The following is a 27,042-nucleotide window of genomic DNA, read 5'->3' as shown; positions in this document are numbered from 1 at the left end:
ACATCACTTATAGACCATCTCTGAAAACCCAAAAAGTTTCCAAACTTTTTAAAAATCTTGCATCACCAGAAAAACTAAATATGTCAAGGACATACTTAACATGATCAAAAAGCAAATATAACCTATGTATAGTATAAGATTTTACAAATTTAATTGATGACGTAGAATAAATACACGCTAATATAATAATAATAATATATTTTTCCTCGCAAAAAATAATAATATATTTTAACAACCTCGGCACAGATTTGCCCACGGTGTGAATCCTCACCTAACCCGCAAAAACCATCCAAATAAACAAAAACTCAGGCGCCCGTCGGAGCCCAATAAACCCATTCGACGTCTCGTAACCCCTCCGTCCCCCGCGCCCCAATGTCTGACAAGAAGGACGACGAGGCCGGCACCTCGCCGCCGGCGCCGCCGAGGGTTGCGGTTGCGGTTGCGGCGTCGGCGGCTCCGAAGCCATCCACCTACGCGCCCATGGGCGCGCTGCGGGGCGAGGAGTGCGCTGACCTCCTGGCGCTGGTCTCCGCCGTCTCGCGCCCGCTCGAGGACGCCGTCGCGGATTTCCTCGCACGCGTGCCCCCCGAGCGCCGCCCCCGGTTCGGCGACGCCGTCAGCTTCGTCCTCGAGGTGCGTGGCTCCTCGTGACCAGAGACCCTCCCCGCCACTTACGTCTAGTTTCAGGCGCCGCTCTTGTTGGAGCCGCGTGCCGTTGGATTGTTGGGTTCCCAGGTTTTTAGGGGTGCTTGTGCAAAGCTGGTGGGCGTGGTGGTTGTTGGAGGTCCGGGGACCGGGTTGATTCGGGGAACAGTTAGGTTCGGCAATGGCAGGGCCTGGCTTATTCACTTCTTGGTTTGATTGTTTAATCGAATTTGTGGTTTTTGGATGGGTTCCAGCGGCAATTCAGTGAAAGTTTACTTTTTCAGTTTCGGCAGTCATGTATGTGGTTCTAGCTGCTTTGTTTGAACTAAATCTTCAGTTGAAAAATCAGTGGAAGTTTTGGCTTTGGTCGATCTTAGAATTGTGGCTCGTGGTGAGCACACTACTAATGGAATCTCACTTAGTTGTCTACTTGGGCTCCGGAGGCTTCAGTGGATGTGGATTTGAGAATTGTGGTTAGTTGCGTACACAAAGAATGGCAATATAATTAGCTGCTTTGGTTACTGCTGAGTTTTTGTTGGAGTATTGGTACGGAGCGTAGCAGTGCTGCAGGGAATTGTCTGTGGGTCAAGTTACTTCGCACAAATGAAAAAAGATATCCGGTAACTTTCCAAAGAAAAGAAGTACAAGGTACTGTTGAGGTTGTTTGGTGTCAGTGTAGTTTGAATCTTTTACTATTTTAGCTTATGTCTATTGCTCTTACCATGATCCTTATCCTCAAGTTACCAGTGCAACCATCTGGCATCAACACAGGAAGTGGCAGTGCCTCAGCATTTCTATGCCTGTGGAGAGTAACCAAACCCTCCAACAGCCAATGCACGAGATATCCAGAGTTCTGTTCTCGGAACAAGAAATAAAAATCATCGAGTCAGCTAGGCATGAAAATCTGTACACATCATGATGTCTTCTTACCTGTTGGCGTAATCAATAGGCTAAGCTGAGATTTTCTACGTTCTTTCGATCATTTTTGCCATAAACTGTAGCTTTTGGTTCTTTTATCCCACCAAAGGCCGTGGGAAGTATACGCATTGTTCCACATATCTTGTAGTTTCAATACAAAGGGAAGTATGCGTATTGTTCCATGTGTCTTGTAGTTTCAATATAATAATAAAGGGTAGTGAAATGCAAGTTTTCTAAAGGGTGTACCCAGTGCAAAGAGCACCCGCTCTGTGCGGGGTCTGGGGAAGGGTGTCAGTGGCAAGCCTTACCCTCGCCTGTGTAATGCGAGGAGACCGCGACTCGAACCCGGGACCTTCCGGTCACAGGCGGTAAGACTCTACCGCTTGCACCAGGCCCGCCTGTGAAATGCAAGTTTTCTAACTCCTAAAAATAATGCAAGGTTCTGATTTAAGTAGAGCAATAATGTGTTTCATAAGGTTTTGCTACCTTTGTTTCATTTATACAGTTTTATGAGTTCTCCATGGCAAATTTTTAATTTATCTCATCTGTTTCATAATTGAATTATTATTTTTTCTGTTTTAGAGAATTACAAATAAGAAGGCACAGACACAAGTGGCTTCCAGAGCAGATAGGCTTGATTATATTTGTCATATCACCATTCCCAAAGCTTAGCATCATAAATTTGTTTGAATTAATATAATAGTCCACAGTTCAGGCTTAACTAGTGTGTTGATAAAAAAAAATAGACCGGTGGGAGGGAGAAACCTCCTGGACATTTTTTAATTTTTTTTAACACAGAGCCTAGACTCTTACTGGTCCAGTAAAGTCCCCGAAGGTTGTTTTTTCACACACGAGTATTGCATCCCATTGGCGGCACCGCTCTTTGGGGCCAGCAGCTTACCGCAGTTCCCCTGGCTTACCGAGTTTATTGGATAAAGAGTATGAACCAACGAGGGGCCTTTTTTTTCTAACCCAGCCTGAAATTCGTTGCCACAGGGTACTTGACCTCTGTTAACCAGTCACATTGCAGTCTTCTTTGCATAATGTGTGGATTCTAAAGGAAATGCTGTTCTAAGCAAGCACTTTATTGGGCCTTTTAACCTGAAGGACCTTTGTGCTCTTCTATCACTGAAATGAATAGAAAATATGCAGGCCAGAAGTTCACAGTCTAATTGATGTTCTATTCTTCCTTGGATTTATTCTCTTACCATAGCAGTATTAAAGCCAGGCTTTAATTATGTTACTTTTTCTCTAATCAGGACAAGATGATGCTTCAACCTGCTGAGCGTTTAGTTGCATTTGGAATTCTACATCAAGGTTATTCCTCACAGTTGGCAAATCCATTTCTTCCTCTTTTAATACATGTAAGCTGTAAAACTTGTCTATTCCTTTGTTATTTCAGTTTCAAGTAGTAAATCTGTTGCCATATGCATTAACTAAAGCAATAACTGAATGGGAAAACAAAAGTCTGTAGACCCACTTTATATGTCACCCACTTTTTACTTTCCCATGGTATTAACCTGAGGTCTAATATCTGGTTTAACCGAGGGATTACTTAATACATACTGACCTGTCCATTTTGTTATTTCAATGAAAATTGCCAAAGAGTAACTACATTCAGTTATTTTTCTTTTGAGTAAATTATATTTTGCCAATTGCCATTGGTAATTGAGCTACAGCTTCAGCAAATCCCAGGTCTAAGCTGTAGTCTCACTTAATCCTATATACAAAAGTGACATGGCTGCAAGCGAATGCCATCCGGTTCTGCTGTTAGCAAAATAAATTATGCCTAAAAATTTATACTTGATATATACATTTTTCTTGCTATGTTTTGTTGATTGTTATGACTATTCAAAGGGTTGATGTGTACACAGCTAGTAAATGGTTAGCGCTACATGAATATTGTCCTGCGATTTACTTATCGTGGCTTCCTTGAGTCCTTCATATAGAGCCATGTATGAACTTGTTACCTTGAGCAAGGTGAACCTGTTGCAAAGTGTCTTAAGTTTAGAGGTGTGATGTAATGTTATACCAATCTGCATAATATGTTACCCCAATTCAGAAATTGGCTACGTTACCTTTTGTTTATCATCGTGCTTAGCTGTGATTCTTTTTTCCCATATAAGAAGACAAGTTACTGTTGATAGTGTTCTTATGTACCACACCAATAGCATAATCCAATATTCCAATGTTTTGAAGATCTTTGTGCCTTTTGAAGTACAACAAATCATGTAAATGTTTGGACTTTGGAGTCTTTCATGACTTTTTTTTTGTTTCTTGCAGGCTGCATGTGATGAAACTTCTGAGAAAGCAGAACAGGCATTTCTCCAAGTTTTGTTAAGTTCGACTAATGGGGACAATAGTGAGGTTGTGTAGTTGTCCAATTACGTATGATTATTATTTTGGAAACATTACATGAATTCAGGCTGCATGAGTGCTGACATATTGCTCAGGATAGTGATGAAACATGGCTATAGAGTGTATACTTTCCTTCCCTAAAATATAATTTGGTCACACCTTATATCTGAAAATATAAGGCATGACTTAAGTTGAACTATGATAATTTATTCTTGCCATAAGTTGGTACCAATTAAAAATTATGACCTTACAATTCCAGTTATACCACTTCTGTATCACAAATCTAGTTGAAACCTACAAAGTTTAATTATTGAAATACACACGCACCATACAATGTTGGATGGAGTAGTGTAGATGTTCTGGAAATAACAAGGAATAAAAGCGTTTGTTTGTCGTTAGATGGCAATGCAAACATTCTGGATGACTTGCAGTTGCAGCTGGCAATTGGTAACTGGTTCCCGCACTGGAAGTTGTTTTTTTTTCTACTACTCTGCTAGCTTATCCTCTAATTCTCCACATTTTATCGCCTGTATCAAAAAACCAGATAACATCATATAACAGTCCAAGGTGGCGAGATTATCTTGAAATATGTGTTTGGGATTTAGGTGTCCTAGCATGAGAAGATTAGGGAGTAAGATATTTGGTTTCTATGTTTAGGGGATTGTAATTGGATATAAGTTACTAAAGTTCAGCATTATTTTCTTGTCACCTTGCTTACATGCATAAAAAAATGGTAGATCTGCTGAGGCAGTTCTCAGTTTGTATGTTTACTAAAAGATATACTTCACAAGTTTGTGAGGTAGATCTCAGTTTGTACATTTCCACAAAAGATATATTTGGCATTGTATACTAACTTTGCTTTTCATTAATGTTCAGGTTCTGAAGCAGTCTGCTGTCGATTACTTGAATGGATCTGATTATGCATCTCAGGTAGATGATTGTACCTTCATACAATTATGAAACTTAGTTGATACACTTGGTAGGCAAACTATGTCCAGTATATGTAGGATTAGTTGTTAAGATGGGCATCTATTTTTTAGGTCTTTTTGCCAAGAGAACAGCTCGAGAAACAATGTTCCTATGATGTTGCACGACCTCTGCCCTTCTCTAGTAATTTCAGAGATGCCACTGTCAGAAGTGCTATTCTTGACCCAGATGTTTTTCAAAGCGTCGGTAATTCATCGGAGTATGTATACACAACTATCTGCTTGCAATGACTGTTTGGTCATCTGTAACTTGGAATTCATTTTACTTCTACTGGTTTGATTATGAACCAAGTTCTTCATTCATTATTCACAGGGTGTCCTCAATAATACCAAATAGAGATGACATGGTTGCTACATTACTTCAACAAACATCACTTAAAGGATTGCCTCCTCAATGGATACGACCCTCACCACCAAGACTTGAAATTCTTGAAGGGGAGGTAAGGTTGCAATTTAAGAGTTCATTTTTTTCTTGAATACGCAGGAGACCTGCACATCATTGCATTAAGAAGAATTGTTTATTCATACACTAATTTTATTTCTGAACATCTGCATTTATCTATGAATGTACTTATGTACAGTTACAGTGGCTGAACATAGACAGCAACCATGAGCTACTATGGGATGGTACCATGTGTGCGGACACTAGCCGAGGTGCTGTGATTCGAGATCTGGTCGACCAAGCTTGTAAAGGTCCACTTGCAGTGGCCCAGCAAGAGGTTCTTTCTGCAACCTTATTCTCAAATGGATATGCTTATAGTTCAGTCTACTAAAATAGTACCTGATCCATAGGATTTAGCATCAGAAATGCGGGTTTGTTAGCGCTTGATTATTTTACCATTTGTTTTTTACTTGATTTCTTTAAATATTTTCTATAAAATAATAGAACTAAGCGTCTAAGCCCTTCATGCTACTTATTTAGTTGGTGTACCTGTTGCTTCCTTGTTGCTTCCTTGTGGGTAGAGCCCATACCCGCAATATGTGGGTGAGGCTGCATCCATCTGTGGTCTATTAATACTATCTTGTTCTCTTCAATCACTATCTTGTTCTCTTCAAAGTTAGCTTCACTGGTTCTAATCCTGAATTCCTCGCTGATAAGCATTGAATATTAAGGTGTTACTGAGTGTAGGTTGTGTAATTGGTGGCCAGCTGGTAGTGAAAGCATTGAGTATTGATGTGTTGCTGAGTGTTAGTTGTGATTGTGGATGGTCCAAGGGAGCACCTTGTGGAATATGTTAGCGTGTGATGGCTAAGATGACAAGTGATGGTGTGCAAAGGCATAGTGTCGACTAGGCAACTTGGGTCCCTAACGCTTAATGCAACAAAGGGCTGACCAGTGCGAGTAGTCTCAATCTGAGTCGATTTGTGATGATGTGAAGGGCAACTAGAGAAGTCCATGGGGCAAGAGTTAAGTCAGGAATGTCAATTTTTTATTGCATGCAAGAGGATAGAGCTGTAGTATTAATAGCTTACTTTTCTTTATAAGACTAGAGAAGATGGCGTGGAGATTGTCCATTCCAACTCAATCAAATTGGCTAGTTTATGGAAACTATAATTTGTTGGATTGATCCTATTAACTATTGCTTTGTTTAAAAAGGAGTAACTAAATCACTAATATAAAAAGCATGAAAGGGTGTTTGGTTATTTTAAGTACATTTTGTAGTATTTAGTTTATATGGGTTTTCATGTATTTATTTTTACTATACATTTTTAATATGCTAATTAACTAGAAACTGAGTTCTATTTGAAATTAGTCTTAAAAGTGAGTATGTATTGTTCATATAGAAATAAGGGACCTAGTAGAGATATATAAATAAAAGAAAATAAGGGACTCATACAAAGCAACTAGAAGGGAGTTTGATGGACCCTCAAAAGGATGGTCTTCGATGAAAAGGCTAAACAATAGTTTTTTATTTTTCCTTGTGGTATGGACTATAAAGGGTAGAACACCCTGTTTTTTTCTCATTCAATATCATACAATACAACAATGCATTTTTTTACAGTGAAATACTACACGTACATTACATCCATAGTTTTCGACCAGCTGGTGAGCAAATGTGGTAATGAAGTTTTGTGATAGCAGATAGTGATAGGCGTGACCTTTGGGTGAAAAAAATGCTCTGCTATGTTAAAAACTTAATCACATTATTCGAAATCAACAACTCCAGGATGTGTTTGCACTTGTTGCACTTTATTTTACTAACTTTTAAAAGTTTATTGCATTGCAAATGTTGGATTCACATTTTTCTGGATGGTACTATGTATTGTTCTAATGCTCATCTTATTGTTTAATGCTAATATTTAGTATATATGCTATAACAGAAATGCATAGTTATGCCTCCTAAGCCTAAGGGTGCATTCCGCAATGTCTACAGCAGGCGCAACCGGAAACATGGTAGCGGGCCAACCCAATCATTGGGTTTCAAACAGCATTAAAATTGGAAAGATAAATATTATAGGCATATTTGTTTGTTGAATCGTTACTATGTTCCAAGATTTAATACACTATTTGATTTTCTTAGCATAATTGTTAGGTACTTGTAGATAGGACAATGTGGGATTGGTCCACAGAAGAGAGAGCTTATTATAAGTATTGTGAGAATGTGAATACTGTGGATATTGGATTATCTGTATTGAGCCTTGTGTGTTGGTTAAACAATCCTAGAGATAGAGATGGAAACTAATCCTATCCTACCATAACAACCTGGATTCTTATGGATCCTTGCCATAATCATAGCATGAGCAATGTGAATGCTTAGACTAGAGTCAGGAAGCGACAAGGTTGTTCAAGTAGATGATAACCTCTTTTTGTTGCCAATGTTGCCGAGACCGGTGTGTTGTTGACATGCCTTGGAAAACGAAGTTGCAGGCCTAAGGCACCAACACGAGCATGCGCGTGCACATAATCAACTTGATCTTCATTGTACGCCCCACTAGCGGCTTTGAGGGCGGTAGATGGTGTTTATTTGGATAGTGGATGTATTGCATTGAGCCCTTGGGTAGTTTATATATAGTACAAGACTTGGGAGGCAAGACAACCCACAGATACATATGGCAATCTACTATATCTGAACTACCAAATATATAACATCCCCCCGTAGTCGTAGCGGGAGCATTGCAGTGGAGAAGAGAAGCCAAAGGCTAACATCCGTCCCCGCAGAGTAGAAACCAACAAGGAGCTCATGCGATTATAGCCCTTTCTGCCGATGTCGAGGTAGCCAAGCGCGAGGGCGCAAAAGCTGTGGTCGAAGGAGCCGTGTTGGAGATAGCCGAGGTCGACGTAGTTGTGGTCGGGTTGCCGATGTCGAGACGGTAGCGCATATGAAGCCTTAGGCGCACAAGAGGCACCATGGTGGTGATGTAGATGCGTCGAGGCAATCGTCGTGGAAGGGGGTGATGCCGAGTATTAGAGATATGTGACTATACATATCTCTAATACCGAGATCGTCGCATTTAGGGCCGACGTGGACGTAGAAGAAAGGTGACGATGCAACTGAGGCAGACATGGTGGGAATGGGAGGGTTGATGCCGAAGTCGATGCAGTTAAGCCGCTTGAATCGAGATGTATGCCGGGTTTGCCAAACCTAGCAACGTGTTGGGGACGAAAGCAGGCACCAGTGTTGCCAATACCGGACGTACAAGGGAGAGGGCTCCAACCAGGAGTGGTTGTGTTGGATGAAGAAGAACCAGTGTGGGAATGGATGCTTCCAACCCGAAGGTGGTGTAGTTGGATGGATGTATTGCATTGAGCCCTTGGGCAGTTTATATGGATTACAAGTCTTGGGAGGCAATGCAACCCACAGATACATATGACCATCTATGATACACTATATCTAAACTACCAAATATACTCTAACAAGATAGCCCACGCCACGAAAAGAGTGAGTAACATGAGGCAGACCCATTGCCTGGCTGGGCAGTGATCTCAACAATGATGGTGTTGACTCAAACGTTGGTTCTCGGAAGTGCGACACCTCATGGTTGTGGATGGTATGCTAGCGATGATCTAGTGTTGGATGACAACCGGGTAGATATGCACTTGGATTGGCACAAATAGGGCTTGGCCTAGGTGGGAGGGGCGACCGCCTTTGGCCTAGGCTTGAGAGGGACCCATCAGCCTATATGCGCACTATGTGGGATAGCAGATGCAAAACCTGCAGAAGGTTCCCAGGCCCAGTAGAAAAAAAAAGAAATGTCACATGTGTAGTCGCCTGTCGGCCTTTAGTATGTTCTCAGTGCTCTTCGCCTTGACTTGATGGTGCCTTAGGCTCCTCGGTCCTCCTTGTTCGCTCATCACCACCATGGAGAATAGAATTGGCAGCAAAACCAGCAGTAAGCTAGTTTTCTTCAAGGTTGTACGGATTGTTTGGATTGTCGCCTGGTTCTTTTGCCATTGCGTGATTTGATTCCGGTTGCGCCCTTGTGTGCAATTTTGGGTGCTTTTGCATCTCTAGAATTGGGAATACTGATCTGTTGCTACTATTTTAGTTTTAGGTATACACATTGTTTTTCAAGAATTAAGCATACTATTATTATTACCTGCTTTATCATGTTATAAATGATAGTGCCCTGTTCACCCTAGGGCCCTCAAAGTATAGAGCCGGCCCTAGGCGCAAAGGACACAGACCGGTCTATGATCAGGGAAAAACAAAGAAAACCCGATCTGAAGTGTTTGGAAAAATCTCTAGATGTTAGCATCGCACTGTGTTGGCAACATACCAATAGTGTGCAAACCCCGTGGAGATCATCTCTTTGGGGGTGGTGCAATGTTGAAGCATGGAGGCGATAGTTCAGGAGCTGTGGAGTGGTGGGCGCTTGCTTTGATACCATGTGAGAATATGAATACTATGGATATTGGATGATTTCTATTGGGCCTTGTGAGCTGTTTGTATAGTACATGATGGCTTGGATGTTAAGATATCCTAGAGATATAGATGGAAACTAATCTTACCTACCATGACGACCCAGATCCTTGCCTTATATTCGAACAAGTATTCCTATTTTACCGGCATGGCCCCAAAGAAAGATCTAATAAAGGCTACCAAATTTCTTATACTACCTCTGGATGTTAATACTTGACGCTCCGGCTAGTAGCCGACCAAGGATTTTATTTCACGTGTATAACTACCGAGCTGGGTGTAGTAGAGAGCTAGCTCAGGTAGACATTGGGTTCTAGGCCTTTACTTCTAAATTTAGGTTTGGGTAACTAGCCAACTAAACTTTTTTTAGCTTTCATTGAAATTGATATGTTATCATTTATTATAGTCTCTTGTGTTGTTTGATACCCAATTTCAAACTGAGCTTACCGAGCCAAGCCAAAAGTTGAAAGTCATTCAATATCACCTAATTTGATTTTAAAGAAAAATGAGTTCAATCACAGCATTTTTGAAACCAGCCACCAAGCTGGCCTGCTGGGTGTATAACCATTCCTAGGCGCTGCCTATGGGCATGCCTACAACCTTTGTTCGTCTATCTTGAGTGATTGGTTAACCACCTTGTTGAATGAAGAAATGAAAAAATAGGAAAAACTGAAAATGAAACATCTAGATAGGGAAGTCAGTTATAGGACTAGGAATACAAAATATTAGTGCCATCTTTAGAAACATGGAGTACAAAAGTAATAAATCATAAATAAACTTGCACGTATTTGAAGTATAGTGGTAGTAGCCGCAACATGCGATGTGCAGGTGGTTCTAGGTCAATGAAGTGTTTATCTGGCATAATGTTACAGGATAACAGCAGACGCTCTATAGTGTTATATTTTGAAATTTTGATCATTTTACATGTCTAATGAATTTATTACTTCTTGCAGAAAATTATTGAAGATCTGGGGAAGGACTGGAAGCTAGTCTATCATTGTGGGATGACACCACAGAAGCTCCCTGTATGTGCTTGCTCCTGACAAAATGCTGAATACTTTGCCTGCTTTGCTATTGGTCTGACGGTCTGACCAGTTTCTGCTTTCAGGACCTTGTTGAACATAATCCACTTATAGCTGTCGAAGTTCTTTCAAAGCTAATCAACTCTCCGGACATGGATGCGTATAAATACTAGCTTTTTCATTTGTTTTATCTTTATCCTTGTAATTATTGTGTTTTTTCTGCATGTCAGGTTTCACACTTGCCTTATTGTTTGACAGATACTTCGATGTTATTGTCCATATGGATATGAGCTTGCATTCAATGGAAGTAGTAAACAGGCTCACTACTGCAGTAGTTTTGCCACCAGGATTTGTTCACGACTATATCTCAAACTGTATTCGATCATGTGAAGACATTAAGGTCTGTTTTTTAATAATGCATTCCATCTTTTCTGGTAGATCATCATCTTTTGATAATCATGGTAACATGGTTCCAACATCAGTTCTGGGCTGCTAAAATGTTTATTGGGTTGAGCACTACTTGTTTTCGATCAAATTCTGTTTATCCCAGGAACATGAATTTCAGTTATATGTAAATTAAAAGTATTGCATTATATGGACCTAACATCCATTCTTCAATACCAAATGCAGCCACCTCCTGGTGGAATCATTGCATTGATTTATGCTTCAGAGACCAATTCAACATGTTTTTTTGGGATAAATAATTATGAGTTAATGATGTTGTCTACGAAGTGTTGTTGTATTCACACTATAATATTTCAACTTCAAGTTTGAATGTCTATTGAGTACAGCCATCTATTTACTCCTGATGTACTACGATGGAGTGTTAATATTTTCCTATTTACTGCTTCCTTCCTGCACATGCTAAAATGAGGGTCCACTTTTGTTTCTGTTGATTATTTGAATGAAAACTGAACATTCCTATAAGTGTGTTAAATGATACACATGGCACTTTGTTAAGTGTTGATAAACCTTCTTAACTAACATTGTTTGCAGGACAAGTACATGCAAAATAGACTAGTGAGACTAGTATGTGTTTTTCTACAGAGCCTCATTCGGAACAAGATAATAGATGGTGTGTATCAATGTGCAATTCTCATATTGCACTTCAAATGCAGTTCTCTATCTACTTTCTCTATTATACTGAGGAAAATCATTAGAGATGTCTCTAGTTGTACAGTATTTAGAACTTGCATGTTCTCTGTAAGCTACTCAGTTTTATACTTTTATCGATCTAAAGTAGTATAGTTAACACTCAATAAATCATCATATTTGATCTCCTAGAATAAATAATAACAAGCTTTCATGAAGATCTTTAACTTCTCTACTTTGATGAAACTAATTTTCATTCGTTCCTTTTTCATTGTGTATCTGTTGTAAACTCAATGGTTGCTGAAAATCTTTGTTCCAATTCAACATGTTTAATTGTTTATCTATCTGTTTACGTGGTTTAGTCATTAATAGGGAGGTGCCTCATCGTAGTTGCCACTTACCTGAGATTTTTAAAGTTTTCATCCTTTTATACGAAGGTTTCAAATGGAATGTAAACTGGTGACTGGTGTACTTATTATATGTGAAAATATTGAATTGTGCGAATTGTATGCACAGCGAATTAAGTTACCTTCTGGAACAATCATAGAAGCATGGATAGAAATCCTTCTCCCCAAAATTGATTGAAATTTTAAGTGATTATTTTTCGTTCACCTTTTGATGTTTGGATGTAGTAAAATCTGTTGCACAAAAAAGATGCACAAAATTGTGTCCTTTGGGCCCCTCACATAATATCTGGACTTGTTTTCAGGGAAAACTATTGGTTTCTTTCACTGCTCATAGAAGAATGCTATTTCACGGACATTGATTTTCCTTATTCAATTGAGGGCCTGTTGATTTAGAGTTTTAGACTTGTGATCATTTGTGTATTACTTATTCTGTTATTGATTAAGACTGAAACCCCATACTGTGCAAAGGATGACATTTTTCTAGATGCTTGGTTGTGTGCAGTGCAAGATCTCTTCGTTGAGGTGCAAGCATTTTGCATCGCCTTCTCGCGAATAAGGGAGGCGGTGGGGTTGTTCAGGCTCCTCAAATCTCTAGAATGAATGGCGCTGCACCATCTGTTGGCTGTTGGATCCTCTAAACAGAAGTTTCCATTGTGTACATCCATGGCTTCTCTGCTTTTGTTGCCAAACTGGTGATCCTGGCATAGGTCTGGACTCTGTAGGGAATGGCTTTTGTTGGTGTTTTAGTTATCATCAAGCTGTGTTCCCTTCCTTCATCTCAGAAAGACGCGGAGAAAAAAAAAACGTAGATCTTTGATAGGTTGGGTTGGAGGTAGTAGAATTAGTTCTATTGGGATTGTCGCGGGCGTCATGTAATGTGCGATGCGAATCCCCAGTGGGGCTTGTCGTTCTTGTGCATTAGGCAACAAAGGCAAGCCCCTTAGGTCATAGTTGGCTCGAAATGAGGAACTCTGAAACAACCGGGATAGAGTAGCCTACTGGTAGTATTCTTGCTCTATGACACTGTACATCATCTTAGCCTCAGGAAACGGGTGCTTGCTTGATTGCACCCTTCTCATGAAATTTGTCATACCTCTATTTCGAAGTTCACTGTTACATCATACAGATGTGAGACAGCTATTGCCTGGTATATCGTATCATGTATGAAAGACATCCAGCAAAGCTGTATCCAGTGGCTGCATGAGTTGTGTATCTGCAGTTTCTTTGAGATGCATTTGTTTTTCCTTCGTCCAAGAGTTGAAAAGATGGGTTGGCCTGGGTTTGTGGTCGTTGTCCATCAACTTATGTTCGTTCGTTTCGCTGAAAAGCCAAGTTGAAAAGTACCGTTCGCTGATTTGTTGTGAGAGAACATTCTACGATAAGTTTAAGTGAACAGGGTTCGCCATGCTTGGTTTGGCGTCACGCACGACGCAGTTGTCGCCACCACCGTCCATCAGCTGCGTTACATCACATGGGAGGCACAGGGTCCATGCGGCTGATGGAGTTGCCATGCAATTCGCGGACATGCGTCGTGCCGCTCGCCGGCGCCGGGAGGCAAGCAGGGCAGCATCCCATTCCCCTGTGCTCTGCTTCGCAGCATGGTAATATTCTTTCCCGGTGTTTATGGCAACAGATTATTTCTAGCCAACCTCGAAGAGGAAAATGCGCTAAAAAATCATTTTGTGAAAAAATGCAGTTCAAAAGGAAATAAAACTGAGAGCAGCAGCAGCAGTAATAGAATGTAAAAGAATTTTGCATAAAAATAATGTAAGGGCCCGTTTGAATCCTGATTCTAATAATTACGATTTAAACATAGATTAATTAAGCTAATATAATTGAATATGAAATATATTTGTATATTTATCATTAGGCATACAAGAGACATAATTATATGTTGTATTTCTATTATAGTGAAGTGAGTTGAAGAGTAGAATTATAGCATAGTGATTTATAAAATCTATTTTCATCTCCCGGCCTATGAATTTAAGATAGACTTATTTATGAGTTTGAGAAAGTTATGGAATGTCAAATTTCGAGCCAAATAGTCTAGATTTCAATTCCTCCAAAATGAAGAGATTCAAACGGCCCTTAAAAGAATTTGACGTTTCACAGCAGTTTTTTTAGAAGAAAAATATCACTGGAACTGATTTTCTGCTATGGAGCAACATAGTATGATCTAGTGCTTCGCCTTCTCGGCATGGATGCCCTTCTGCATTGTTCAGTTCAAACATGGCCGAGCTGTGGTTAGAACAATCTGCACACAAAGACAACGCATCACTGGCTTCACATTTCAGGGTCGTTGAAGTGCTTCCTCCTCGGCTACTCTTTTTTTTGTTGGCCTTGACAGCAACAAAATTCGTCAGAACAAAAGTGCTTTGTGTTCCCTGCAAAATGCCAAAGCACGCATAACCGCCCATCAGTGCGCCCTTGATTGGTTGTAGCACAGCAGAACATGACCTAAACTAATTGCATGCTGCCATGCTTAATCTGTCAATACTTAAGGCCTGGTACAATGCATCAGTTTGCAAGTTGACGGCATAAAAAACTTTCAGTAGCTACCAAAAGCTTGATTTGTACCGTTGGCTAGTTTGGTGTGAGAGAAAAATACTGTTCGTTGACTGATAAGCCATGACTTATAAGCCAAATACGACCAAGCGAACATGCTGTTGATCGATCATGGCACTTTATTCAGCGGCTTAATCAACTATATAAGCATGTCTCACATCCTGTACGTATGGCTGGCTTGCTTGTACTTGCTGCTTGAAGATCTGAAGTACTGGCTTTTCTACACTTTTCCAAACCTTTTTTGAAGATACTTTATAATGGTATTTAACCTTAGGCGTTTCATATTTTGATATATGGTTAAAATTGTCAATAGTTCCCAAAGTACTAAACCTGTTTCTCTATTTCTTTTCCCCTCTCTGATTAGAATTTCTCCATTCTATATAATTATTGCTTGTTACAGTGCATATTTTGGAATAATGGGATTTTAAGAAAATAATAATATAATATTAATGCTTACTACCGCAGGCCCCCCAATACCCCTCCCTGTTTTTTACAGGGCATATTTGTTTCATTAGGATAATGCTTTCACCATTAACTACGCTATTAAAATTTTATCTATGTGGTACAAAATTATAATTATAATTATAATTATAATTATTTCGAATATGAGCATGGTAATATCAATTTTTAATAAAAGTTATGTATTATTAGAATAATTATTGGTCAAAGTTTGTCCCATGAAATGAAATAAGCCTTGTAAATTTATATGACAAAGAGTATTGATTACTGGAACACCCTAAATTTGCATCAATTTAAAATAGGTAAGTTTAATTTAATTATGTATTTTGTGAGCATTTAAATTTTGAAAAAAATAATAACCTTGTTAAAGTTAAAATCAAATATAAGGTCTACATACATGTTTGTGCATTCATGCTGATGCATACCTATTTTTGTGATGCTTGGGTTGATCAAAATTTGCAAAAGGATTTAAATTTGAATCTAAATTGGATTTGAAATGGTGTTTAAGAAAATAGAAAAGAAATTTTATCTTTTCTTTTCCATTCTCGGCTTTTGGCCCGAGCAGCCCAGCACCAGCTCCCACTCTTTCGCCGCGGCCCAGTTCCCCCTCCGCGGCAGGCAGGCCCAGCCGAGTAGCGTCGCCCGTGCCGATTCCCTTCCTCCCGCCTTGTTTCGCTGACCAACCGGACCCACGCGTCAGCGCGCCATCTTCTTCCCCGAGTCGAGTCCGTACCAGACTCTACCGCCGCCTCTGACTCCGCCGCGCCACGCCTCCTCCCTTGGCGTGCGCCCCACGCCTTCCCTGGCCATAGATAGTGGCCGAGCACCGCACCGCCTCCCTATTCCGTTCTAGAGCAGCAGCCGCCTTCGCTCAAGCTGCGCCACCACAAACCCTAGCGCCGCTGTTTGCCGGTTGCCCCACCGAGCGCCGCGCCGCCTTCTTTCGCTCCACACCACGGTAAGCTACCTAGCCGAGTTCGTCGTTCCTTCCTCTTTCTCCCGGTGCCCTCGGTTTGTTTCCCCGTGGTCCGTAGGCTGTGTTCTACGTGCGCCGCCCGTCTCCGGCCATGGTGCCACCGACAGCTCACCGTCGGCAGCCTCTCCTCCTCCCGTATGATCTGAGCCATCCAGTCACGATCCAACGGCTCAGATCACGCAATACCGATTCGGTCGGCTATTTTACAAAAGAGCCCCCGTACGTTTGTAGATTCGAACCCGCGGTCCAAAGCGTATTCCTAAAATACGTTTTCTTCTTTTAAAAACGTAGTTTCTTCGGTTAGATCCAAAATTCATTTTCATCTATTTACACTTTTGCCACTAATCTTGTTTTAGCCCTAAAATCTTCGTTTTAACTCCGATTTGATCCGTTCAAGTTTCGTTAGGTTCATAATTGCATAATCTACATATTCATACTACTGTTATGCATGTTTTCAACTTTTTAAAATTCGAGGTTAGATTTAATCTATTATTTTATTAAAGGAAATCTTGTTTAATTCATAACTTTTTCGTTTTAGCTTCAATTTTTGTGATCTTCGCATCTGTGTGTTCATAGCGAGACGTAGATTCATTTTATAAATTTTTTATCTTGATTTTATGTTGTTGGTGTACTATTCTAATTTATAGTCATTTTTGGCTATGCATGATTGCTTCTGGATGCTTGTGTGTTGCTGTGATTGTCAAGTATAGACGGTAAGCAATTTGTGGGTGATCAGGAGTACTACTTTGACGAGTAGGATCATTAGGAACACTTTGTTCAAGGCAAGTATAGCATTGGATCATCCTTATTTCCTATTAACTTTAATACATTTAATTCATATTGCATGTGTCACCTTGATAGGGATTCCCTAGAATTGAACTTATACCTTGTCTCATATAGGATATGCATTGGGTAGCTTTGCTAGTGCTCAACTAAACCATGATCTTATAACTTGACTAATGGTATATGCAATAAAACATTAAAACATGACTTTTTAGTAACTTGGAAACAGGGGGCTGGAGTGTTTAGCTACTTTCTAAATGCTTCAGATTCCTCTCCCTAAGGACTATCTGTAAGCGAACATCCGGGACTTATAGTACAGTTGTGAGGGCTATATGGCTATGGTTTTAGCTCAGTATGAGGACCTTTTCTAGCTTGTTAGAGGTTACCTTTACGGCGTAAGAATGAATTGCCGAATTGGATATAGTACGACCTCTGTCTCCTTGTGTATAGGTTGCATGTCATTGTGCCATCGAGAAGGGAGGCTCTACATTTGTTTGCCGAGTGAATCTAATGGACCTAACTTGTTAGACAAACCTTTGAAAGGCTTCATAGTGAACCCTTCCTGTTCACCTTGGAGGTGTTTTGGGAGTAATTAATCCGGGCATATAAGTATCACGACTCACAATGAAAGTGTACAACCTCTGCAGAGTGTAAAACTGGTATATCAGTAGTGCTCACGGTCACGAGCGGCCTTGGACCCTTATGGAATAGATGATCACTAAGAATTATCCATTTATGATATTCATTATTCATGTTTACATTGATCATGTGTTTTACTTTAGGATTAAAACTACTTGTTGCTACTCTTATGCTAAAATTGTGACAACTAAAAGCTGAATGTTGTTAAACCTGTGTCAAGCCTTTTGAGCCTCATGAACCCCATGTTACACTTGTTGAGTACGACACGTACTTACGCTTGTTTATTTTCATTATTTGGATAAAAATCCCAGATGGGTAATAGATGGCTATGGTAATGATGACTTTCTTGAGGATTACTAGACTTGTGGTCAACCAGTTGACGTACCTGTGATATGGAGCTTCTGCGAGAGATTTTTCCTTTATACTTCTGCTGTATTTATGTGAAGACTCTGTCTTATTATACGTGATGTAATAAACACTTGTGATGATACTATCTATAATTTATCGGCTTATGTGTGTGACTGATCTCTGGGCGCACAAAAGATTATGTATCCCATTTTATCCTTAAAATCGGGTGTGATAATTACTAAATGCACTTTGGATAGAAACAGCCTAAAAAGTAAAAAAAAATAATGCCATGATTCCCTTAGGCTCAAAACTTTGGCTACTTTTCTATGGACAGTAACTTTGAATCTTAAGCAAGTAAATAAACCAAGGAGCAATAGCTAAACTAAGTTGAGCAAAAAGCTATGTGTTTGCCTCCAAAAGCCAATGCATAGCCGCTGAGGCATGCTCAGATTTTTTATTCAATCATGATGAACTGTTCGGTTCAGGATCATCAAATAGATCGATCTTGATCTACGTCGTGTAATCTTTATTAAACCATCGATCCTAATGCGTGGCACATGGCCGAATTGTGGCTTCAGTGGTCTTGAATGTCAAGAATAATATGATTCCCCTGCTTTGCATAGAAGGTTGATGAGAGAGAGACCGACAAGGGGACCAATGTGATAGTTTAGTTGAGCAGACATGTGGGGCTATTACAGTATATTTATGGCTACAATCTTCTAATTGAACTACTAATAGCCATACTCCCTCCGTCCTGTAATATAGTGCATTCTAGGAATTTTAAGACAAATTAAGAGAGAACATAAAAGACGTATGTACCCTTGTTTTATTTCCTAATCAGACGCTATCATCAACGTGATTAATGGTGGTTGGTTGATAAATAGAAAATATTTAATGCAAAACAGGCTTTTGTCCTCCAGAATGTATTATATTTGAGGATAAATTTTGAATACTAGAATGCACTATATTATAGGACGGAGGGAGTACATGTCTAGGGCTTAAAATTTATTCAGATTTGGGCAAGTTTTATTTTATTGAGCTTTGGCCTCAAATTGGAATTGTTAGTTTCCAAACTGAAAGCTGTCCAATATATAAGTTCTCTGAAAATGGCTAATTTTCCCCTTTTGGATTTATTTGTTGCAAAAGATGGTTAGGGCAGGGTTTCAATGAAAATCCTCGGTATTTTTCTCTGGAAGCCTTTCTAGTGCCTGATTGCATATACTGATACACCACTAGTACACATAATATACTAGTTCAAATGTTCAATGCATCTGCAGATAAACAAAGGTGCCGACAGAGGCAAAGTTGCCAAGGACAGTTGGTCGTACACCCCCACTAAGCAGCCATATGCATGCGTATCTCCATGTGCTTCAGCAGCAGCATCTGCAGAAATCTCGGTGTTAGATTTGCTCACTAGTACTCAATCACATGAAACCATGCATTCTTAGTGCGGTTGCTGGATACTCTCGGCTCTGGTTTGCTTGCTTGATCACTCACTGCTTTTGTTCTTGAACCAGTGGTCGGATGTTGGATGTCAAGTGTTTATCTAGTTTTGGTTCCATGTCGAAGAATTGACTGGGTGCTGGAAGAACAATGGTGCAAATATTAGTGTAGGTCTCGGGATTGTTAGGGGTCATTACAGGTAGGCTGCCTTTGGCACGTCAGGATTTAATTTGAAGGAATACTGCTAAAGAGAAGTTGTGTTGGAAGTTGGCTCTTATGTATGTTCTTATATACTCTTGAGTGAGTAGACGATATAGTTACAGGTAGTAGATATCATGAACTTCAGTTACCAATTTTTTCATCAAAGCAGAATTTTTCTTGGAGATGGAAACGATCTCTTCTTTATTCGAATGTTTACTAAAACTAACTATTTTAGTTGGGTTGTGAACCGAGTTTTTTTTAAGAAATTAAAAACCTTTTTTTTTTTGGCTTGAATAGCCAACATTGTTTTAAGGCAAGCCAGAATGGCATGCAACTGTTTTGTTTGATGTGATGTTTGATGAAAGAAAAGGGTCCATTTGGCCGTATGGGCAGACAAACACTTGCACAGAAATTTAGCCACTGAGTTTATTGGAATCCGCCACCTTGATTTATTAAAACAGATCCCATTATTTTCATGAAGCATCCAAATTCTTCTTCAAATAATTGAACTTCCCCTCTTTTAAAAAAAACAAAACAAATTACTGCATGCTGAGAGCCTTGGCAGAATACAATACATCAATAATTCACCAAATGAATTTTCCATGCACAACTTAAGCTGTGCAACGAGTATATATAACTAACTTGATTGAACAGGCATTCACTTGGATCGATGTAACTGACGCAACAATATTGGAACTTGACGCCACATCAATTCCAGTGTCAGATGAGAAACCTACAGCTGCCACTTTGCTGTTCATGCTGGATTCTTCTGGAGACCCAACCAAGAACAGCTGCATATAGAATTAACACCTCCATTTCTAAATGATGCAATTCTTAGGGACATACGTGTTCACCTCGTCGACCACTCGAAGTATCATGTACCTACAAATTCATCACAAATGCACAACCATCACAATGCAATCACACACACACACACACATTACATTAATGACATCTTTGTTGATTCAATCTGGGGCAGGATGGGGCCTAAACAAATGTGGCTGGAGTTGATCTTGGCCCTGCACCAGGAGACCAAGGAGCACCCAATAATCTAGCGCGGTCGCCATCCTGCTGCCATGCTGCGATTCTCCCATTGTCAAGCACATGACCGTAGGGTGTTGAAAGGCTGTGTGTACTCAAGCAAAATAAAATAAAAACCATGCGTGCCTAGCTAAGTGCAGTGGTGTTGTTAGCTCCATTTTGGCGCGGAATTGTGGTTAGTGATTAATTATTAGTGGTTAGTGTCGAATAAAGTAAGGCGGAGATGCCTTTAGGTGAATTGTGCGGTGTTAAGTATGCTCCACGTTGATTAGGGTTGCGTTTGTTTCAGTTTAATTATGGGGTGACGAGGACATGAGGTGTCCCCCCATATGATGTTGTTGTTTCGGTGGAGGGAACAAGGGTCAACACTGGCACACTAGGTTAAACAATGAAGATAGGAGCATGCAAGTAGAGATGGAGTAAGGGTAGCATGCAGATATTTCTGTTTCTTTGATGGTGTGCTTATGAGGACAAAGGAAGAAAATTGTAGGAATTGATCCCCATCACTACTGGGAAATGAAATACCCTTGTCAGTGTGGATCTTTTCGGGTGGTTATGCAGAAACCAATAGAAAAAGATTATGGATTGAACTTTCAATTTTCAAACCGATAGACTTTTGTAAGATTGTTTTGAGTATGGAAATAAACCTGATATAGGAAAACTAATTTCACTGTCTAATGTGTTTAACTCACACAGAAATTCATTAGTTCCTATCAGTTTTTAGGAAACACACTAGGAAATTACAATGAAAAAACAACCTAAGCTGCTCAGTTATAATTAAAAAGAGAGCTAAAGAACATGAGCCACTTTTGAACGACAGTGGATCCTGTTCACACATTTGTTGATTTTTCGCTTCATTTAAAAGCAACAATCGACCGATGTGCTATATGCATCATCAGCTTGTGCTCACCCTCCCATCGAAATATTGATTAAAAACAGCCGGCTTGAAGAATGGTGCCTGGATCAAGAAGCTCCCAAATGCAAGCAATCAGGACCTCACAGCATTTTCTAAACACCAGTGTCTGGAGTTCAGGCATACTAAAAGCCTCTGAAAACCATGCCGATAATGGATCGCTTGGGCGACGTGTGCCGGGGCCATGATTGGCGCCAGATCGCGCCCCAAACAGGCCCTGCAGCCGTGGTGGCCACCCATTGCAAGTTCACAACAGCAGTGCTGCCTTTTGGCGAGCCGAGACACTACACAGGCTGTACCAGATGCACGCCTCTCCATGCATGGCTTCCACGTACGCCCGGCCTACAATTATTTGCAGGAATCTCGACTAGGGTTAGGCGCAGCAGGGGCCAAACTGTGTGTTTGGTTGACTACGTCTCCTCTGTTCTAATTGAGTGGATCCATATAGTCTTAGAAAGTTACTCCCTCAGTTCCAAATTATAAGTTGTTTTGACTTTTTTGTTTTTTTTTTCATTTTGCTATATATCTAGACATCTTATTATATCTAGATGCATAACAAAATGTATATATTAAAAAAGTCAAAGCGACTTATAATTTGGAATAGAGGGAGTACTAAAACTAGCCACACGTGACATATCCTCATATTATGAAGGAATGAGCCGGTAGGTTATTTGTTATTAGGTAGCCTCGTGAAGTTGTTTGTTGTTTGTTGTGTTACCATTGTTATTAACATATATGTAATAATGGTGTGATGGCAGCATTGTTGTGTTGCGGTTACTTATTAGGGTATCCCCTATGACGATCGATGTAGCTAGCTGACAAAGGATCTGAAGTTACGTGGAGGGAGAGTGAACGAGCAAAAAGTAGCTAGCTAGTGTTTTTTTGTCGCTAGCTTGGAGCGTCAAGCACACAAGATGGCCCGTGCAGCTTTCCCCTTCCACACCATAGCGTGGAGTCAATCTCCACCATAGATTGAACGTCTTCATGCCCCCTTCCTCGGTGTCCATGTGCTTCTACCTCGCAGACATAGCCCATAGGCCGCAGTGGCCTGGCTAGGGAGTCCGGTGGCAAGCGTGAGCCAACATCAATGTACCCGGTGGAGTGCCTCATCAGATTCTCCATGGTGGCTTGTTCGGTCAATCCCCAATCAAGTAGATTGGAGATGAATTGAAAGTGATTGTGTGAGATTTTACTTGTATGGAATACCCCCCCCCCCCCCCCCCCCCCAATACCTTTCAATCTTCTCTAGTCTCCACGAAACCGAACAAGCCCTAACTGGGTGCTGCTCCACCCATCACATCTTCCATGCAGGTGGGGAAGCCTAAAGGATCAACATTTAGCGAGCGGTGAATTTGGATAGTGAGGTGAGGAAGGCATGGGATGTTGGGAGGATGGAGAGTAAGAGAACCTTGAATGACCAACTCTAAGCTAGTATTAGATGGCATATGGAGGAGAAAAGTGGACAAAAGCCTTTGGTCGATCTAGCGGTTAGAGAAAAGCTAAGCACTATGGGCGTCTCAATACATGAGAGATACAACTCATCTATCTCTCTTTTGACAAGAGAGAGAATATACGAATAAAAACCCCATACATGCAGGACATACATAATTTGATAACATTTAAGAGTTGATAACTGACTCTTATTATTGGAGGTGCCCTAATAAAAAAGTATTGACTGTGGGCCTCATATATAGATAAGAGAGAAGATACAAAATAAAAAAAAATCTTACACGTGGGACCCATGCTGATGAGTTGGGGATCCCTTTTTGACAAGTAGATAGCACAAGCAATATGTTACAAACCATACAACCATTAGACTATAACTGCCGCCAAGAGCATGAATAATTACATCATACTGTCGGAGCAACCGAAGCACGAAAGTCTTGTACTGAATTTTCTAAATATTGCTAGACATCTAAATGCAAATTTCCAATGTTTACAACTCTAACCACAAGCACAGATCTAACAGTTGTCATATACTACTAAGCACAAGCACCGATATAAAAGGGGTGAGCAGCCCTCCTACAGCAGCACACATCATCAACATCTCTCGCACCATGAAGAAGCCGTCCACGCTCCTCCGTTCCTTCTCCTCGCGCCTATCCACGCGCCTCGCGCCCTCGCCGGCGGTGGCCCCGTGGCCGCCGATCCGATCGGCCTACGACCGCTGGCTCGCCACTGAGCTGGACGAGCTCCACGCCGACCCGCTCGCACCCTGCATCAGCGCCGCATGGCTCGGCCGCGCGCTCAGCCTCGCCGTCGCCGCGCAGAGGCGCCTCGTGGCGTCGGGCACAGCGAGCGGCGCCACCAGCAGCATCGACCGGAGGACGATCGACGAGTGCGTCGACGACACCGCGGAGCTCCTCGACGCGTGCGCCGGGCTCCGCGACCGCCTGGACACGCTCAGGGGCTACGTCGCCGCCACGCGCACCGCGCTGCACTGGCTCGAAGGCGGCGGCGAGGCGGCGGCCGCGCGCCGCACCGCGGCGGCGTTCGTGGAGTGCGAGGCCGTGGAGCGGCGGTGTGGCGCCGAGCTCGCCAAGTGCGGCTCCAACCTGCGCAGGCTCGGCGAGAGGGCGCTGCTGCGCGGCACCAGGCAGCAGCAGGCCGCCACCGGCGCGCACTGCTGGTCCGACGAAGAGGCGGTGTCCGGCGCGCGCGCTCTGGCGCTGCTCGCCGTCGGCGCGCTGGGCACGGCGCTGGCGTTCCGGCCGCGCCGCAGCGTGTGTGGCCTCGCCGGCCACGCCGGCAGCGGAGGCAAGGCCGCGGCGCAGTGGGAGTGCGCGCTCCAGGACGTGCAGAGGCACGTCAGGGAGGAGTACGACCGGCGGAGGAAGGAGGGCGTCCCGTGCATGGCCGAGCTCGACGCCGCGGCGGCCGCCGGCCGGGCGGTGAGATGCGCCGTGGCCAGCGGGCGTGCCCGCTGCCCGGAGACCATCGTAGCAGAGGCGAGGAGAAGGTGCAACGAGCTGGAGGGCACAGTGGCGGCGTTCGAGGAGAAGGTCGGCGAGCTGCATAGAGAGTTGATAGCTGTTAGAATGTTGCTCTTGGAGTGGGCGCAGATAGCAGGAGGGCATGAGGTGCTTAGATTTGCCTGTACTCCTGCTCGTTCCGAAGCATCTTGTCCAAGATTGTCACGGTCTAAAAGAAGTGATTTAAACTGACATAACACCCCACAAATTGCATTTGAGCGACCAAAAACTAGGGGCATACCGTACGAGGCTATTACTAGATCCGAATGACCAGTTTCCTCAAAAAAAAAAGATCCGAATGACCAAACCAAGCGAGAAACAACCAACAAGAATAGACAGTGACGGAACCCACAATTTTGATTAAGGGGACCACTCAAACATGATGATATCTTTTAAATCTCTACACCTAAAAAAACTCTAATGTAATCGTCTACCTGGTGATACTAAAAACACATACTATTTGGTCACAAAGACTACCAAAAAAAAAATTGTACCAAATACATATACTATCCGATCAAATACGTACACTATCCAGCCATCGTTCCTCCGCACCATAAATCCAAAGTCGTACCAAGTACGTATATTATCCGGCCGCGCTGACTCTAAAATCCAAAATCACGCCTAGTTCTTCGGAGTCCGCGTCGGAGCCAATTGCGACTTCGCATCGGAAACGGTCAGCACTCAGCAGCCTCATCAGGACGGTCGGCAGCGTCACATTATTTATAATTTTAAAGACACGTACGGGCTAGACTCATCAGTTTAATTATTCAAAAGGCACGTACGGGTGTATGGGATCATCACAACATTCGGCGCCCCTCCTCCCAATCTCTTAATTGGTACAGGAAATTATTTTTTTAACACGTTCATACTATTTTTTAAAATAAATACAACACACCCTCGTACCTAAATTACCATATCATCATTATGTTTCCGTGCAACGCACGGGCATTTATCTAGTATAATAAATATATACATAAGTTTATGTCTCATCAATTTTTTTAGCGTTTTACATATGTAGTTAGCATTCATAAAATATCGTAATATTATGACAAAAAATAGGTAAATTAGTGTCTTATTATATTGTAAATTAAAATATTTATAGAGGTATTAATAAATTTTCTACTGTATTGGGGGAGGGGGGGGGGTGCTCACGCCCCTGGTTCCGCTAGTGAGAATGGATTAGCTGACTCAAATAAGATCATTGAATTGGATTGTTGGAATTCAGAAATAAGACATACCTGACAGCATAGACATCCAATCCAACCATCAAACGTTCATGATTCGTCTGGGCAAAGCGTCAAAATGAAGTAGCGAGAACGACTGGATATAGAATGACCACTAACCTTTAGGCCCTTTTTAGGACAACTTAAATTGTCGACGCTTTGATTCAAAAGCTCGTTTCTTCAATAGCTAGCTCACTAAGAAGCGAAAGGAGTCGAAGCGTACCATTTGGGGTAAGTGGGTTAGGGGCGGGTTGGACTGGGGGGTCTCGCACGAGGAGGGAGACAGACATTGGGGCCTCGCCTGTGTAGTTAGGAAGAGGAAGAGCCTAAAGCACATAGCTAACGGTGCGTGAGGAGGAGCCAAGCTACACGTGGGAAGGATGAGCCTAGCTGCCGTGCGCAAGGAGGACGAGACCAGCGGTAGAGCTCAAAGAGAGTGAAATCGGTGACAGAGCTTGAAGCGTGGTGGAGGGGCAAGAGGGCCGAGTGAATTGGGTAGGGGGGGAGGGATTTTCCCCAGTGCACCGCCTGCTGATTCCACTTCCGCTTCCACGTTGAAACACTGCAGGGAGAAGAATCGTGAGGGCCTGGGAATCACGGGAAAAAAAATTATGCGACCGGGCACAGGACTTTTCGTGCGGCATGCTACATCTGGGTGTATGGCATGCTGGCCCCACCAGATGTTGGTTAGTTGTCGCCAGCCACGATTAGAAATTATCGCAGTTAGTTTCCCTTAGATCGGACGCGTGGTGCCATTCGGAGCATGCCGCATACAATTTTCTTCCGGGAATCCACACCGTTTGGGGAAATTTGTCTACTTTTTTTTTTACCGTAAGCCGGTAAGAGACGGCTCCAAACAGGACCTTTAGTTTATATATATCACGTCAAAATTACATATATGAACTCATGGACCCCTCAGTGGCTTGGACTCGATCTAGGCGTCGCCCCTCCCGCCTAGGCCTAGAGACGGCCCTGTGCGCTGGCCAATTCACCTTTTTAAAATCTAATTAAGTTGAGTAGGACATAAAGATGTGCCATTCCACATCTTCCTCAACAAAACAAGTACTCCGTATGAAATATCCTGTGTTCGCGGCGAGGCTCAGCTGTCAGCTTAACCAGTAACCACCGTGTATGAACCTTGAATTACATAAAGTAGAGAAAACGGGGAAATTAAAACCCCCGGCTCTCTTGG

At 41.9% G+C, this 27,042-nt stretch overlaps 1 protein-coding gene across 5 annotated transcripts; it reads left to right on the top strand.

Annotated features, from left to right (window-relative positions):
* Window positions 1-283: 283 nt before the first annotated feature.
* On the top strand, window positions 284-13,497 carry LOC136484731 (uncharacterized). Of its 5 annotated transcripts, none has more exons than XM_066481672.1 (12): window positions 285-633; window positions 2,823-2,927; window positions 3,847-3,930; window positions 4,798-4,851; window positions 4,962-5,107; window positions 5,221-5,347; window positions 5,489-5,626; window positions 10,720-10,791; window positions 10,875-10,948; window positions 11,047-11,188; window positions 11,785-11,863; window positions 12,772-13,497. In XM_066481672.1, exons 1-12 carry the CDS (start codon window positions 373-375, stop codon window positions 12,885-12,887), a joined length of 1,398 nt encoding a protein of 465 aa, XP_066337769.1. In that variant the 5' UTR covers window positions 285-372; the 3' UTR covers window positions 12,888-13,497. The 5 variants fall into 5 exon arrangements, with proteins under 5 accessions (XP_066337768.1, XP_066337769.1, XP_066337770.1 ...); XM_066481673.1 differs by having other exon boundaries at window positions 286-633; window positions 12,790-13,497; XM_066481674.1 differs by having other exon boundaries at window positions 286-633; window positions 12,590-13,497.
* The last annotated feature ends 13,545 nt before the right edge of the window (window positions 13,498-27,042 follow it).

The sequence above is a fragment of the Miscanthus floridulus genome, chromosome 10, assembly GCF_019320115.1.
Source record: "Miscanthus floridulus cultivar M001 chromosome 10, ASM1932011v1, whole genome shotgun sequence".
Taxonomy (NCBI): domain Eukaryota; kingdom Viridiplantae; phylum Streptophyta; class Magnoliopsida; order Poales; family Poaceae; genus Miscanthus; species Miscanthus floridulus.
This window is presented reverse-complemented; position numbering and strand designations above follow the sequence as displayed.

Excerpts from the sequence above, each read along its gene's own strand:
- LOC136484731 (XM_066481671.1), top strand. The coding sequence starts at position 373 with ATGTCTGACAAGAAGGACGACGAGGCCGGCACCTCGCCGCCGGCGCCG. Across the intron at positions 634-2,822 it reads CCGTCAGCTTCGTCCTCGAG|GACAAGATGATGCTTCAACC; the intron begins GTGCGTGGCTCC and ends TTCTCTAATCAG. Across the intron at positions 11,189-11,784 it reads GATCATGTGAAGACATTAAG|GACAAGTACATGCAAAATAG; the intron begins GTCTGTTTTTTA and ends CATTGTTTGCAG.